At 44.5% G+C, this 16,281-nt stretch overlaps 1 protein-coding gene across 1 annotated transcript in view; it reads right to left on the bottom strand.

The window, feature by feature from the left end:
• Nucleotides 1-16,281, bottom strand: part of EFCAB6 (EF-hand calcium binding domain 6) — a 234,412-nt gene that overhangs the window by 197,145 nt on the left and 20,986 nt on the right. Inside the window, exon 5 of the mRNA XM_045779957.2 lies at nt 11,232-11,443. Coding sequence (XP_045635913.1) covers nt 11,232-11,443 — 212 coding nt within the window. The remainder of the gene's footprint in view (nt 1-11,231; nt 11,444-16,281) is intronic.

The raw sequence follows: 16,281 nt of genomic DNA, 5'->3' as shown, positions 1-16,281 counted from the left end.
GTAAAAAGTGACATGTGAAATCACGAATATGTATTATTTGTGAAATTTTTTAAGTGAATAAATGGGAAACTTTTTTTAAAAAAGGAGAAAAGCCCTTCCTCTTTCTTCCTGCTTCCCTTCTTTCCTGTCCCCTAACAAGTCCTAAAGTCTGATGGGGCAGAGGAAAACAGCGAACACCATGCTGGGGAAAGCCATGGGAGTCCAGAGTGGGATGTGACCCAAGTGGGGTGAAGACAGCATCCACATGGCAGGGCAGGGCGCTGGGGATGGGAGATGATCACGACCAGGGAGACAGATCGAATAAGTAAATATACTCAAGAATAACAGAAGCCAAGTTTCTCATTGTCTGAAAAGGTAATTACAAATATGAAAAGCAAGAAAATTGGAAAGAACCCCAAGGTATAGGATTAAAACTGGCGGTACTGGTGTGAACTCATGGTTTTCAATACAGGGAGAGGTTGATATAGAAATAAATGTAAATGCAAATGTACGTTTATATGTGGGAGGGGCCGTATCCCCTGGAACTCGACCCAGTGAGAGAGGCCTAGAGTGCCATCCCTATGGCAATGGGCAGCCCCAGTGCCCAGATTCTGGATTCTGAATGTCCTTCCATTGAAAAGTACCAGAGCTCTCTGGAGAAATGGATGATTTCGGGACCGAACCAAGGAAAGTACAGATGAGTTCGGAATATCTTATATCAGAAAGCAAGGAAGTGCTCAAGGAATGATGGGGGCACATCAAAGGCACATAGAAACCATCTTGAAGGGGCTCCTACTAGCCAAATTGGAGACAATTTCAAAATCAAAATACATAATGAACACAATGAAGCATAACCACTTACAGAAAATAGGTAATCTTGAGTCCCTGCAAATATAAAAATGATAAATGACTAAACTGAAAGTCTGGTAAGGAATGGGATATTTACAGAGTTGCAAATTTTCTCCACAAGATGCTTTTTAATTACAAAGTCGATAAAGAGTCCCTTGCCATGAGAAAGAGTGACAGAGCCCATCTTAATCTAGTGGTCAAAGTCAACATGAGCAGTCATGGGACAAACTACGATCGTGTGCAACCTAATAAAGTTAATAATGAGAAGAATATAGCATTTCTGTGGTCCCCCTGCCAAAGACGCAAGCCTGGACCCAGTCATCCGACAAACATCAGGAGACCTCAGATAAACTCAAACAGGGGACACGCTACCCTCTGCGATCTTCAGAGTGGTGAGGTCAGGAAACCTAAGGAAAGGCTGAGAACTGGTCTACACTGCAGGGCACCTGGAATTCGTGATCTGACCTGGATCATACAAGACATGCATGGAATGCCTGGCAAAACCTTGTTGGGTCTCAGGGCTGATGGTAGCAGTGAGTTTGTGTTAACATCCATATTTTGATGGTCAGACTGTAGCTATGTAGAATGCTATCCTTGTTTGAGGGACACATACACTGAAATATTTGGGGTGATGGAGTCACTTCCTCCCAAATGGTCCAGGGGAAAAAAAACTTATTCTTCCCACTAAACTTCCAACTTCTCTGTAACTTTGTGGTTGCTTTTAAAGATGACCAGGCAGAAGAGGCTGTGGTAGAGAAGGCTGATAACAGATCATGCTCCCACAGAAAACAGGTAAAAACTCTGGTCAATACCAAAACAGTAACTATCTAAAGGCCCTAGAGAGTGAACAAAAACAGGAAGACTTTGGAGAAATTCAAAACACAGAAGGAGGAATGAGTATGGAGGAAGTTTCCTGTTCATAATGGCTTTGAGCCTGAGAACAAGCCACAGTCACTCACCAGCACAGAGTGGCTAAAACTTCCAAAAGAAAACCCACCGTCTCTCGGCCCGAAGAACTGGCACGCAGATCCGAAAACAACCACAGCCGCTAAGGATATGGGGGAAATCTCAAAGAGAAGAGACGGAAAAGGAGACCCACTTTCTGCATATAAATTCTATCCAAGTTTCCAGCAGACTCCTGAAGCAGGCATATACAGGCTCAAAAAAAGACCTACCTAGAGACAAAAGCCAAAATGAGATGCAAGCAACTGCCCACCAGGTGAGGCAAAGTTTGCAGGTTACTTCCTGCAGGAGCAGAAGCATCAACAGTCTTCAGAGGAATGTAACAGAATCCAGTCTCCACATAATGGTTAGCCCTATACTGTCTAATGCACAGCCACAGCCACATGTGGCCGTTGAGCACTCGAAATGTGGCTAGGGCAACTCATGAACTGAATTTTTTTTTAGTCATTGTTAATTAATTTAAATTTTAAAATTAATTCAGCAATTGGAAAAGTTTTAAGTACGTTTGGAACGACTCAGTATGTCAATCTAGTGTTTTATTATAAATTTTATGGACTCTAAATAGACATCAGGTATTTCCAATGGAAATTTAGTGTGTGAACTGATGTCAGCTGTAAGTGTAAACTATACACCAGGTCTTGGGGCACCTGGGTGGCTCAGTCGTTAAGCGTCTGCCTTTGGCTCAGGTCATGATCCTGGCGTTCTAGGATCAAGCCCCGCATTGGGCTCCCTGCTCAGCGGGAAGCCTGCTTTTCCCTCTCCCTCTGCCCCTGCTTGTGTTCCCTCTCTCGCTGTGTCTCTCTCTATCAAACAAATAAATAAAATCTTCAAAAAAAATACATACACCAGGTCTTGAAGACTTAGTACACAGAAAAGAATGCAAAATAACGTCTTGTCAGTTTTTAATAGTGATAACACATTGAAATGAAATAATATTTTAGATATATTAGTTAAATAAAAATATTACTCAAATTAATATTTTTTAATTTTTTTCATGTAGCTACTGGAAAATTTTAAATTATAAATGTGAGTCACATTTCTTTTTTTTTTAGATTTTATTTTTAAGTAATCTCTACACCCAATGTGGGGCTCAAACTCATAACCCCAAGATCAAAAGTCACATGCTCCACTGACAGGTAGCCAGGTGCCTCTCATGTTATATTTCTGTTAGACAGCACTGGTCTGGGATATAATCTAAATATACTCAAATATGAAGAACCAGGAAAATGTGACCCCTGATTGTTAAGAGGAAAAAAAAATCAATGCAATCCAACCCTGAAATAACCCAGGTATTAGAATTATCATTCAAGGACTTTAAAGCAGCTTTTTAACTATGTCTAATGAGTCAAAAGAAATATGCTCAAAATTGAAGAAAAAATAGGATATACAAGCAGATAAATAGAAATTATAAAACAGAACCAAATGGAAATTCTAGAACTGAAAAACACTAATATTAAATATTCACTGAATGAGTTTAATGGCAGAACAGAGACTCGAAGAAGAAATGACTGAAACTGAAGATATTATCCAATCTGAAAACTAGAAATAAAAGATTGAAAAAATGAACAGAGCCTCAGGGGCCTAGGGACAATACTGAAATGTCTCAGGGAGGATGAAATAAAAGATATATATTAAAAAATAATGGCTACGAAGCTCAAATTCAGTGAAAAAGCAAATTAAAGAGAAATCCTTGAAACACCACCATGGTATGCTCAAGAAGAAACAACAAAAATATCTACAAATATTTTTTTCCTAAACCAGTGAAAGAAAGGAGAGAGTCAGTGCCTGAGGTTGACTGGAATTCAGGAATACCTGAAATTCCCTGGACTGTTCGTTTTCCTGACACAGAATTCCCCTGATGTAAAAGTAAGCAAACTGGGTTGGGGTGAGATAGTCAACAAATTCTAGAAGGAAACTGACTTTTAAATACTATGAAATGCCAGACTGATTAAGAAGTAATGAATGAGGAGGGAGTTAAGATGACGGAGAAGTAGGGGACCCCTTTTTCAGCCGGTCCCCTGAGTCGAGCTGGATAGGTACCAGACCAGTCTGAACATCCACGGAATCAGCCTGAGACGCAGGAAGATACATCTGGATCTCTACAAATGAACATCTCCAGCGCTGAGTATTGAGGTACGAAGCGGGGAGCCGTGAAACCACGCAGAGATATCGGAAGATAAATGGAAGGGGGAGGGAGCCGCCGCGTTCGGGCGCCGGGAAGCAGTAGCCACCTGCACGGGGGAGCGGGCGGACTCGTGGACTGGCACCCGCGAGAGAACAGACAGGGACCATGAGCCGGGAGCGCGCGCCACCAGACTGAAACGGAGCTCCGGTGCGCTCAGTGGATCCAGACTGAGACCGGGAGCTCCAGGAGTGCGCAGGGGCGGCTGGCGGCTGGCGGTGTTAGAAACACAAAGGACAGAGACGCGCTGGCCCTGGAAGTGAGGGCTGGGATGCCGGGTGTGGGACGCACATCCCGGGACGCTGCAGGGTTGAGCAGCACCAACAGTAACAGAGTTAAAGTGGCCAGAACATCAGTGGAGAACGGTCCGCAATCCCTCTGTTCTGTGACAGAGGCTGGGATTCGGCCACTGCCGCTCTGACTCTCAGAAGAGGCACAGCAAACCGCCAGGGAAAGCCGCCAGAGAACAAAAGCCTGGAAATACCGGCTCACAGTGTGCCCACCCCCAGCCCCCCTCGCAGGGGACACGGAGACTCTACCCAAACAGGGTTGCCTGAGTATCGGCGCAGCAGGCCCCTCCCCCAGAAGGCAGGCTGAAAAATCAGGAAGCCCACATCCCTAAGATCCCTATAAAACAAGGGTGCACGGCCTGGGTCCTGGTCAATAATTTGGGCTCTGGACAACCCCACAACCTCTCCTCATCAGAACGACGAGAAGGAGAAATCCCCCCCAGCAAAGAAAAGACAATGAGTCTGTGGCCTCTGCCACAGAACTAATGGATATGGATGTAACCAAATTATCAGAAATGGAATTCAGAGTAACAATGGTCAAGATGATATGTAGACTTGAAAAAAGCATTGGCAAAAATGTTAATGAGAATATAGAATCTCTAAGGGCGGAAATGAGAGCGAATCTGGCAGAAATTAAAAATTCTATGAGCCAAATGCAGTCAAAACTAGAGGCTCTGACAGCCAGGGTGAATGAGGCAGAAGAACGAATCGGCGAATTGGAGGATGGGTCAGTAGAAGAAAAAGCTAGAATAGAATCTGCACTCAAAAAAATCCACGCAGAGGAATGTAGGTTACGGGAGATTACTGACTCAATGAAACATTCCAATATCAAAATCATCAGCATCCCCGAGGGGGTGGAGAAAAACAGAGGTCTAGAAGAGATATTTGAACAAATTGCAGCTGAAAACTCCCCTAATCTAGCAAGGGAAACAAACATTCATGTCCAAGAGGCAGAGAGGACCCCTCCCAAGCTCAGCCACGACAAACCTACGCCACGTCACGTCATAGTGCAATTCGCAAATATTAGATTCAAGAATACAGTACTGAAAGCGGCCAGGGCAAAGAAATTTCTCACGTACCAAGGCAAAGGTATCAGAATTACGTCAGGCCTGTCTACACAGACCTGGAATGAGAGAAAGGGTTGGGGGGGCATTTTTAAAGCTCTTTCAGACAAAAACATGCAGCCAAGGATCCTCTATCCAGCAAGGCTGTCATTCAGAATGGATGGAGAAATAAAGACCTTCCAGAATCGCCAGTCATTGACCAATTTCGTAACCACGAAACCAGCCCTACAGGAGATATTAAGGGGGGTTCTATAAAAGTAAAAAGGCCCCAAGAGGGATACAGAACAGAAAGTCACAATCTATAGAAACAAAGACTTTACTGGCAACATGGCATCATTAAAATCATATCTCTCAATAATCAGTCTCAATGTAAATGGCCTAAATGCTCCCATAATGACACAGGGTTGCAGATTGGATAAAAAGACATGACCCATCCATTTGCTGTCTACAAGAGACTTATTATGAACCTAAAGATACATTCAGACTGAAAGTAAAGGGATGGAATACCATCTTTCATGCCAATGGACCTCAAAAGAAAGCTGGGGTAGCAATTCTCATATCAGACAGATTGGATTTTAAACTAAAGACTATAGTTAGAGATACAGAAGGGCAGTATATTATTCTTAAAGGATGTATCCAACAAGTGGATATGACAATTATAAATATATATGTCCCCAATAGGGGAGCAGCAAGATACACAAGCCAACTCTTAACCAGAATAAAGAGACATATAGATAAAAATACATTAATAGTAGGGGACCTCAACACTCCACTATCAGCAATAGACAGAGCACTGGAGCAGAAAACCAACATAGAAACAAGAGCTTTGAATGCCATACTCGACGAGTTGGACCTCATAGATATATATAGAACACTTCACCCCAGAACCAAAGAATACTCATTCTATTCTAATGCCCATGGGACATTCTCAAGAATAGACCATGTTCTGGGACACAAAACAGGTCTCAACCGATACCAAAAGATTGAAATTATCCCCTGCATATTCTCAGACCACAACGCTCTGAAATTGGAACTCAACCGCAAGGAAAAATTTGGAAGAAACTCAAACACTTGGAGACTAAGAACTATCCTGCTCAGGAATGACTCGATAAACCAGGAAATCAAAAATCAATTTAAACAATTTATGGAGACCAACGAGAATGAAAACACAATGGTCCAAAACCTTTGGGATACTGCAAAGGCAGTCCTAAGGGGGAAATACATAGCCATCCAAGCCTCACTCAAAAGAATAAAAAAATCTAAAATGCAGTTTTTATATTCTCACTTCAAGAAGCTGGAACAGCAACAGAGGGACAGGCCTAATTCACTGACGAGGAAGCAGCTGACCAAGATTAGAGCAGAAATCAATGAATTAGAAACCAGAAGTACAGTAGAGCAGATCAACAGGACTAGAAGCTGGTTCTTTGAGAGAATCAATAAAATTGACAAACCGCTGGCAAGACTTATCCAAAAGAATAGAGAAAGGACCCAAATTAATAAAATTATGAATGAAAAAGGAGAGGTCATGACCAACACCAATGAAATTGGAAGGATTATTAGAAACTTTTATCAACAGCTATATGCCAATAAATTAAGCAATCTGGAAGAGATGGAGGCCTTCCTGGAAACCTATAAACTACCAAGACTGAAACAGGAAGAAATTGATTTTTTAAATAGGCCAATTAATTATGAAGAGATTGAGTCAGTGATAAACAACCTTCCAAATAACAAAACTCCAGGCCCGGATGATTTTCCTGGGGAATTCTACCAAACATTCAACGATGAAATAATACCTATTCTCCTAAAGCTATTTCAAAAAATAGAAACAGAAGGAAAGCTACCAAACTCATTCTATGAGGCCAATATTACCTTGATCCCCAAACCAGGCAAAGACCCCATCAAAAAGGAGAATTACAGACTGATTTCCCTAATGAATATGGATGCCAAAATCCTCAACAAGATCCTGGCTAATAGAATCCAACAGTACATTAAAAGGATTATCCATCATGATCAAGTGGGATTCATCCCTGGGATGCAAGCGTGGTTCAACATTCGCAAATCGATCAGAGTGATACATCATATCAACAAGAAAAGACTCAGGAACCATATGATCCTCTCAATTGATGCAGAAGAAGCATTTGACAAAATACAGCATCCTTTCCTGATTAAAACCCTTCAGAGTGTAGGAATAGAGGGTACATTTCTCAATCTCATAAAAACCATCTATGAAAAGCCTACAGCAAATATTATTCTCAATGGGGAAAAGCCGGAAGCCTCTCCCTTAGGATCAGAAACACGACAAGGATGCCCACTCTCGCCACTATTATTCAACATAGTACTAGAAGTCCTTGCAACAGCAATCAGACAACAAAAAGGGATAAAAGGTATCCAAATCGGCAAAGAAGAAGTCAAAATGTCTCTCTTCACAGATGACATGATACTCTATATGGAAAACCCAAAAGAATCCACTCCCTAACTATTAGAAGTTATAGAGCAATTCAGTAATGTGGTGGGATACAAAATCAATGCTCAGAAATCAGTTGCATTTCTTTTTTTTGTTGTTTTTTTAAAGATTTTATTTATTTATTTGACAGAGAAAGCCAGCGAGAGAGGGAACGCAAGCAGGGGGAGTGAGAGAGGAAGAAGCAGGCTCCCAGCAGAGGAGCCTGATGTGGGGCTCGATCCCAGAACGCTGGGATCACGCCTTGAGCCGAAGGCAGACGCTTAACGACTGCGCCACCCAGGCGCCCCTGAAATCAGTTGCATTTCTATACACGAATAATGAGACTGAAGAAAGAGAAATTAGGGAATCTATCCCATTTACAATAGCACCAAAAACCATACGTTACCTTGGAATTAACCAGAGACGTAAAGGACCTATATTCTAGAAACTATAAATCACTCTTGAAAGACATTGAGGAAGACACAAAAAGATGGAAAAATATTCCATGCTCATGAATCGGAAGAATTAACATAGTTAAAATGTCCATGCTACCCAGAGCAATCTGCACTTTCAATGCTATCCCGATCAAAATACCGACGACATTTTTCAAAGAACTGGAACAAATAGTCCTTAAGTTTGTATGGAACCAGAAAAGGCCCCGAATCTCCAAGGAACTGTTGAAAAGGAAAAACAAAGCTGGGGGCATCACAATGCCGGATTTCGAGCTGTACTACAAAGCTGTGATCACAAAGACAGCATGGTACTGGCACAAAAACAGACACATAGACCAATGGAACAGAATAGAGAGCCCAGAAATGGACCCTCCGCTCTTTGGGCAACTAATCTTTGATAAAGCAGGAAAAAACATCCGGTGGAAAAAAGACAGTCTCTTCAATAAATGGTGCTGGGAAAATTGGACAGCTACATGCAAAAGAATGAAACTTGACCACTCTCTCACACCATACACAAAAATAAACTCCAAATGGATGAAAGACCTCGATGTGAGACAGGAATCCATCAAAATCCTAGAGGAGAACATAGGCAGCAATCTCTACGACATCGGCCAAAGCAACCTTTTTCATGACACATCCCCAAAGGCAAGAGAAACAAAAGATAAAATGAACTTGTGGGACTTCATCAAGATAAAAAGCTTCTGCACAGCCAAGGAAACAGTCAAAAAAACTAAGAGGCAGCCCACGGAATGGGAGAAGATATTTGCAAATGATGCTACAGATAAAAGACTGGTATCCAAGATCTACAAAGAACTTCTCAAACTCAATACACGAGAAACAAACAAATCAAAAAATGGGCAGAAGATATGAACAGACACTTTTCCAATGAAGACATACAAATGGCTAATAGACACATGAAAAAATGTTCAAAATCATTAGCCATCAGGGAAATTCAAATCAAAACCACACTGAGATACCACCTTACGCCAGTTAGAATGGCAAAAATAGACAAGGCAAGAAATAACAATTGTTGGAGAGGATGTGGAGAAAGGGGATCCCTCTTACACTGTTGGTGGGAATGCAAGTTGGTACAGCCACTCTGGAAAACAGTGTGGAGGTCCCTTAAAAAGTTAAAAATTGAGCTACCCTATGACCCAGCCATTGCACTACTGGGTATTTACCCCAAAAATACAGACGTAGTGAAGAGAAGGGCCATATGCACCCCAATGTTCATAGCAGCATTGTCCACAATAGCCAAAGCGTGGAAGGAACCGAGATGCCCTTCAACAGATGACTGGATTAAGAAGTTGTGGTCCATATATACAATGGAATATTACTCAGCTATCAGAAAGAACGAGTTCTCAACATTTGCTGCAACATGGATGGGACTGGAGGAGATTATGCTAAGTGAAATAAGTCAAGCAGAGAAAGACAACTATCATATGATTTCTCTCATCTATGGAACACAAGAACTAGGAAGATCGGTAGGGGAAGAAAGGGATAAAGAAAGGGGGGGCAATCAGAAGGGGGAATGAAGCATGAGAGACTATGGACTATGAGAAACAAACTGAGGGCCTCAGAGGGGAGGGGGGTGGGGGAATGGGATAGACCGGTGATGGGTAGTAAGGAGGGCACGTATTGCATGGTGCACTGGGTGTTATACTCAACTAATGAATCATCGAACTTTACATCGGAAACTGGGGGTGTACTGTATGGTGACTAACATAATATAATAAAAAAACATAAAAAAAAAAGAAGTAATGAATGAGTAAAAATATGTTGATTTCTCTGTGTGTGTGTGTGTGTGTGTGTGTGCGTGCACGCACATGCACAAATTAGTTATTGGGTTACTGGATTAGAAGGCACACTACTGATATTCCCACTCAACTTCTCCACTTTGGTGTTACTCTATTGATCCCTATGGATTTATTCTGAGAGTGTTTCATTCCTACCATACTGTGTATTCCATTTTTAAAGGTCCTGAGGGCTCAGACCCACCAAATGTTTACTAGTGACAGCCACCTGGTATGGTATCCCACCAAGGGCCTGTCCTCTGTGTCCCTCCCAAGTAACTGAATCACCCCTGCTGCAAACCCTTCCTTGTCTCCCTATAGCTTCCAGGACAGAGGCCAAACTCCTTTATATGGTACTTTTGGGGACTGGCCCCTCTATCTGCATGTATCCCCTCTCTTCAGGTATAAACTACCCAGTTCCCTGAATAAACATGCCGTGCTGATTCGGGCATCCAAGCGTTCACTTGGGCTATTATTCCCTCTGCCTATAACGCCCTTCCATTCTCCTTTCATCTGGCCAATACCCGCTCCTCGGTCAAAACTCAACTGAATATACCCTTTCGTCCCCAAAGCCTTCCTGGACCACGACCCCAGTTTTAGACAGCTCTCCCTCCTCTAACTCCCATGCTTACCAACACTTCCAAACATGTCTCACTGGGCTGGGACCCCCTCAAGGTTGGGCCTGCATTTGTATTCTCTGCATTGGGTCCAGCATACAGTAGGTGCTCAATAACCACTGGATACAAGAACAAATGCCAAAATACTAGGTTCCAAAATATAAGCTGACCGAATACTTTTATATGGAAGCCTTAAAAACTAAAGAAAATGGCTGTACCAGTACTCCACACAAAATATGGCCCACACACACGTTGATCATCCCACACCTGTCAAAAGTTCACTGAACTGTGAAAAATCAACAAAAGTTTAACTGCTCACTTGGAATTGTCGAGGGGAAAGCCAGAACAGATTTCACGCTCCAGGAACTGACTCCAACTTTTCCATAGCTGTGTTACTTTTTTAGAGGAGGGGGAAGGGCAGAGGGAGAGAAAGAGAATCTCAAGCAGACTCCCCACTGAGCACAGAGCCCGACCCAGGGTTCGATCTCACAACCCTGAGATCATGACCTGAGCTGAAATCAAGAGTCGGACGCTTAACCGACTGAGCCACCCAGGCGCCCCGATAGTGGGGTTATTCTAAGTCACCATGCGTACTGTACCTGAGCCAGGATATCTTGAAACTGTTCTCTCGTGAGAGGCATCAGGAAGGTTGTGATAATTCTTCTCAGTTCATTCTTTGACACTGTCATGTTGTGACCAGTGTCGAGCAGCTGAAAGGCCTTTTTCAACTCATCTCCTTTATCGGTGATTTTTTGAAATAAAATCCGTTTAACATCTAAGAAGGACAGTATTGGATTTGCAATAGCTGTGGCTATAAAAGAGAACAGTTGTTTATTAGACGTGCTGAAAGCAAAGATCCCAAAAGCCACTTCACCGCAGACTAGAGTCCAACAAACTTCCAAAACACGATTTCTTCTACCGAACTTCGCTCAACACATCTAAGCATTGCACGACTTGCAATGGTAAAGCTACAGTTATTTTTTACCTCCGAAATCTGGTCAAGGTAAGAGGAGAGTAATAACGGTAAAAAGAAAAAAATGGAGCAAAGATAATCCTCCCTGTATAGGACATGTGTCATGACAAGCAAAGAACATGGATTTTGGAATAAAATTCAGTCTTGAACAATATCATTTCAAATAAATCTTTAAAATATCATATTCACTTTCCATCCCCTTGCCAATTTTTGAGGGGAAAACATGTAATTCTTAATCTAGATCATTTCCCTTTCTAAGACAAGGAAGAGAGGAGAATGGCTAGCCCCTGGAAGGTAATGAAAGAGGGTTAAAAGGCACCAAATAAGCTTCCGGAGGGCCTGCACTTCCCGGGAGGAAAAGCAGCCAAGGGCGGCCACGGTGCTGTAGGTCCCGGGGTCCCTGTGTCACCAGAGGAGAGCCAATACCCCCCAGCCTCCCTCCCCTCTGTCTGAGACGAAACAGCCATAGAAACAAGGAAACACAGTAACTACAAACCAACTCACGGCATGGATCAGTTTCACAAGCAGGGAGACGTGATCGCTCCATTGTGATATTTTATAACCTACTAGGCAGAGAGGAGGCTAAAAATACAGGTAGTTTGGTAAATCTCTTCCATCTATTTATAAGATTGCAAAGGCTTGATGACCACAGTTTATTTAGTGGCTCTGTCTTACGTAGTAAATTCTGGATGTGTATTAAATGTCTTTAACACGGTTTCATCCTTTATAAACTCATTCACAAGCAGAAGCTAGGGAAGGATGATTGCAATTATTTCCTTTCAAATGAGAATTTCTTATCTGGGTATTGAACCTTTCTGACATAAGTTGTTCATCTTCCCTGACACTTGTCGAGCTCCCCCGGGTGCTGGGGATGCCTTTCGCTCACGATGCCCACTGCCTCCACGGGGAGGGGCATATACAACTAGGACACACTAGAGAAAAGACAGTGGCTGGTTTGGGGTGACGGGCTGAAGGTCTCAGGAAAAGCTGCTTAGAAGGAAGAGGTGATACTTCAACTGGAACTTGGTGTTCCCGACAGCGAGAGGGGCTGGAAGTGGGGGTGCTGTGGAGGACAGCCAGTCCAGGCAAAGGGGAGAGGGGACAAGCACAGGAGGCATCAGTTTTAGAGATGAGATCGCAAAATTCAGCAGGAGCCATATCCCCAGTGTTCCTATCTAGCTTTGTGCTCTGGTCACGGGACACCAAGCTGGGACTTCCATCGAGAGAACGACATCACCCAATTTTCATTCTCAAACTGCACTCTGACATCATATGTAGGAGGGACAGAAAGGGGAGGGCAGTGATGGCATGGAGACATGTTAACTACAGCCCGCTCAGGCAAGTATTAATGGAGGTCTACATTAACATGGTGGGCATGGAGGCAAAAGTAGGGGTGAGTAAAAGAGAAGAGAAGAAGTTGAAATAGACCAGATAGAGTCCAGAGACTCTCCTGATTTGACATGCAGGGGGAGGCAGCGGAAGAGGATAAAATTTCTGTATGTGGTGTGAGTGGCCAGGTGGGTGGTGACACCCTTCACTGAGAAAGGGAAGGCTGCAGGCCGTGGTGGATGGCATTTTCCAAGATGGCCACAACAAGATCCCCACCACACATGCTTTTCCTATAATGCCAGGCTAACACTCCTCCCATCGAAACGCGGGGCATATATTCCTTCCCCTTGAATCTGGGTGGGCCTGTAACTAGGGCAGAATGACCCTACGTGATTTCCAAGATGAGGTCACAAAAGGCGTTTCATTGTGTCTCGTCCTTGTAAGATACTCATGCCAACCGCCGTGCTGTGAGGAAGTCAAGAAGTCACACAAAGAAGCCACAGGTAGGCGTTCTGGCCAACAGCCCAGCGGAGGTTCCAGCCCAGAGTGGGAGCCAGGCTTCCAATGATTCCTGCCCCAGGTGTTGTTACCTGCTGCCTTCGCACCTCCCCCACTGAACCGTCTGGAACAGAGATGAGCTGTCCCTGGGACCTGCTCACATTGCAGATCTGTGAGCAAACTAAATGACTCCAAGCCTCTATGTGTGGAAAAGTTTGTATACAGCAATAAAGAGCTGGAACGGGGGAGAAAAAGCTTGTGGGGAAGTTAATGAATTCACTGTGGGATCGCTAAGTGGGGATATCTATTTGAAAGGTGAACACATAATCTAGAGATCAGAAGTGGGGGGCTCTGGAGGTGCAGGTGTGGGAACTGGCCATGCGGAAGCCATGGGGGAAGCAAGCCACACTGGAAGAGAAGGGAGCCCTGTGAAACACTGACTTTCAAGGAAGCAGAATTCATTCATTCAAAAACTATTTACTCAGCACCCGTCATACTTCAGCCCCTGCCCTAGTTACTGAAGGACTACAGTGAACAAGACAGGTAAGATCCCCTCTTGTAAGGCTCAGAATCTGCAGGGGAGAGGAAAGACAAGAAGCAGATAATAAATAAATGAATAAAGATAATGGTAGACATTACAAGATAGTAAGAAAGAACAGGTAGAGAGAGGCAAGAGCTGTTTTAGGTGGAGAAGTCAGGGAAGTCTTCTCAAGGTGTTCGAAGAGCTGAACCAGAATGATAAAATGAGCCAGCCAGACAAGAAGCTGGAGGGACACAGCAGCAGGTAAAGGGTCTCTGGGCAGGGATGAGTTTGATGTGTCCGGGAAAGCAAAAGGCCAGGGTGGACAGGGCATGCGTGTGTCACGTGAGACGGAGGGCAGAAACTGCTGAGATCAGGCTGGGTGATGCTTCCGTGCCTGCACAAGGACTGGGGTTGTCTCCACGTGCAAGCAGGGCAGTGATGTCCTCTAACATACGCTGTGTTCCCAAATCACTCTGGCTGCTATGTAGAGAGTGGATTCTAGAGGCCAAGAAATGAGAATGGAAGCCCAGAGAAGAGGCAATTCCAACAGTCCAAGAAGAGATGACTATGGCCTGAACCAGGTGGTACCCTGGATGCGGGGGGGTTGAGGGGAGCAGACAGATTAGAGGTAGTCTAGGCACAGAGCAGACAGGGTTTTGCTGATCGACTGGCTCAGCCGGGCAGGGCAGGAAGAAACCAAGGATAACTGGGGGCTGGGCTGGAAGAATTATATAAACGATGAGGCCATCTACTGGGATGGAGAACACCAGGAATCAAGAGATCTGGTTGGCCGGTGCATGCCTGAGATACCCAGCAGAGGAAGGCCAAGCAGAGAGGTCAGATAGGTCACTGGAGATCTGATCTGGAGCTCAGGAGGGAAGTCCGAATGGGACGATCATTTCGGTTACTCATGGTATGTAGGGACGTGGAGCCAGCGGCTCACCTAGGAGGGAGCTGATGCGGGGGAAAGGACTGGGCACACAGCTCGGAGGACGAAGAGACTGACATCTCCCACAAGACTCCTAGGGGTCCTGCCATGCTCCCCTCTCTTTCTGACTGTTGCTGGGCTCTCAGAAGCAGCTGATTCACAGAGAGGAGCTGCCAGATTCCACATGGGCTGGAGAACATGAAATCTCCTTCTGCCCACCCAGCCCAGAGCTCTTCCTCCTGCTCCCAGGGTCATGGTAGCAGGGCGGGGGAGGGGAGGGTGGCTCTCCTGTTAACTTATGTCCACCTCGAAATCTTTTTTCAGACTTCTCATGTATATCTTTAGTTGCTTTCCAAGAAGCCCCACCTTTGCAATCAATAATTCTAATTTAAATGTATCAGAAATATTGGTTTGAAACTCATTGGCATTTGAAGGAAGACTTTTTCTTTCACGTGCCTAAGGCACCTTCCCAGATTTGAAATGAAGGCAGTAACCAAACTTGCATAACCTGCTGGTGGGAGTACAAATTGATATCATCTTTCTGGAGGGCAATTTGACAAAATTTTCTACATCCGTTTAGAATATACAAAGTCATAACAGACTGTCACTCCCACCCTCACGGGGAGAACAAGCTGGATAAGCTAAACTCTATGATTTTTTAAACCCATCGAGAGAACTGAGGGACGCGAAGAACCTAAATCCAGAAAGGGCAAGCCGCTCCTCGGAGAGGGACCCAGGATGCTTTTATCCTTGCAGTCAGAGGAAATAAAGCAAATTCATTCTAGGCTGGGGTGAGGAAAAAAGAACGCGCTATTTAGTGGCCACACATGGACAGGTGTGATGGGTTCACAGGCCGGGGCCTCAGTCACAGAGCGAGTCTGTGCCAGGCCTCTCGGGCCTTCCCACGGGGGTATAAGTGGCACGTCAGAGCTGGGGGTGAGGCACAGAGCTGTGTGATGCAGCCCCAGGAGGGCAGGCCCATCTGGGAGTGTGAGCTGCTGACCAAAGGCTGAGGACAGGATGGGAGAACAAAGGTGAGGTCCTCTGAGGCACCTGGGCCTTCACGGAGCTAGGAGCTGGGCCAGAGGACAAAGAGAACCCCCCCAGAGACCCTCCAAAAGCAGCAGGGGGGCTGTAAAGCAGAGCGCTTGCCCTGGTATGCCAACCCAGAAGGAAACAGAAAGGCCTAGAATCTCACCAGGGCTCAGATGTCCAGACCTTTGAGGGGAAGTATTTGAAACCAGTGACAACTGCAACCAAGTCCAGACACAGCTCGGTCTGGAAATGACCCTGCTCCCGCCCAGCTCACATGAAGCCTGAGAGAAGAGGCCTTCCCTTTCCTGGACGGACTAGTTACTTCTCTTTCCACTGTGCTTCGCACTAATGTCTGCTATTAAA

Source organism: Ursus americanus, chromosome 17 (assembly GCF_024610735.1).
Source record: "Ursus americanus isolate L20-20 chromosome 17, mUrsAme1.1.p, whole genome shotgun sequence".
Classification (NCBI taxonomy): domain Eukaryota; kingdom Metazoa; phylum Chordata; class Mammalia; order Carnivora; family Ursidae; genus Ursus; species Ursus americanus.
Note: the sequence above shows the minus strand (reverse complement) of the source record. Positions and strands in the feature narration are given on the sequence as shown.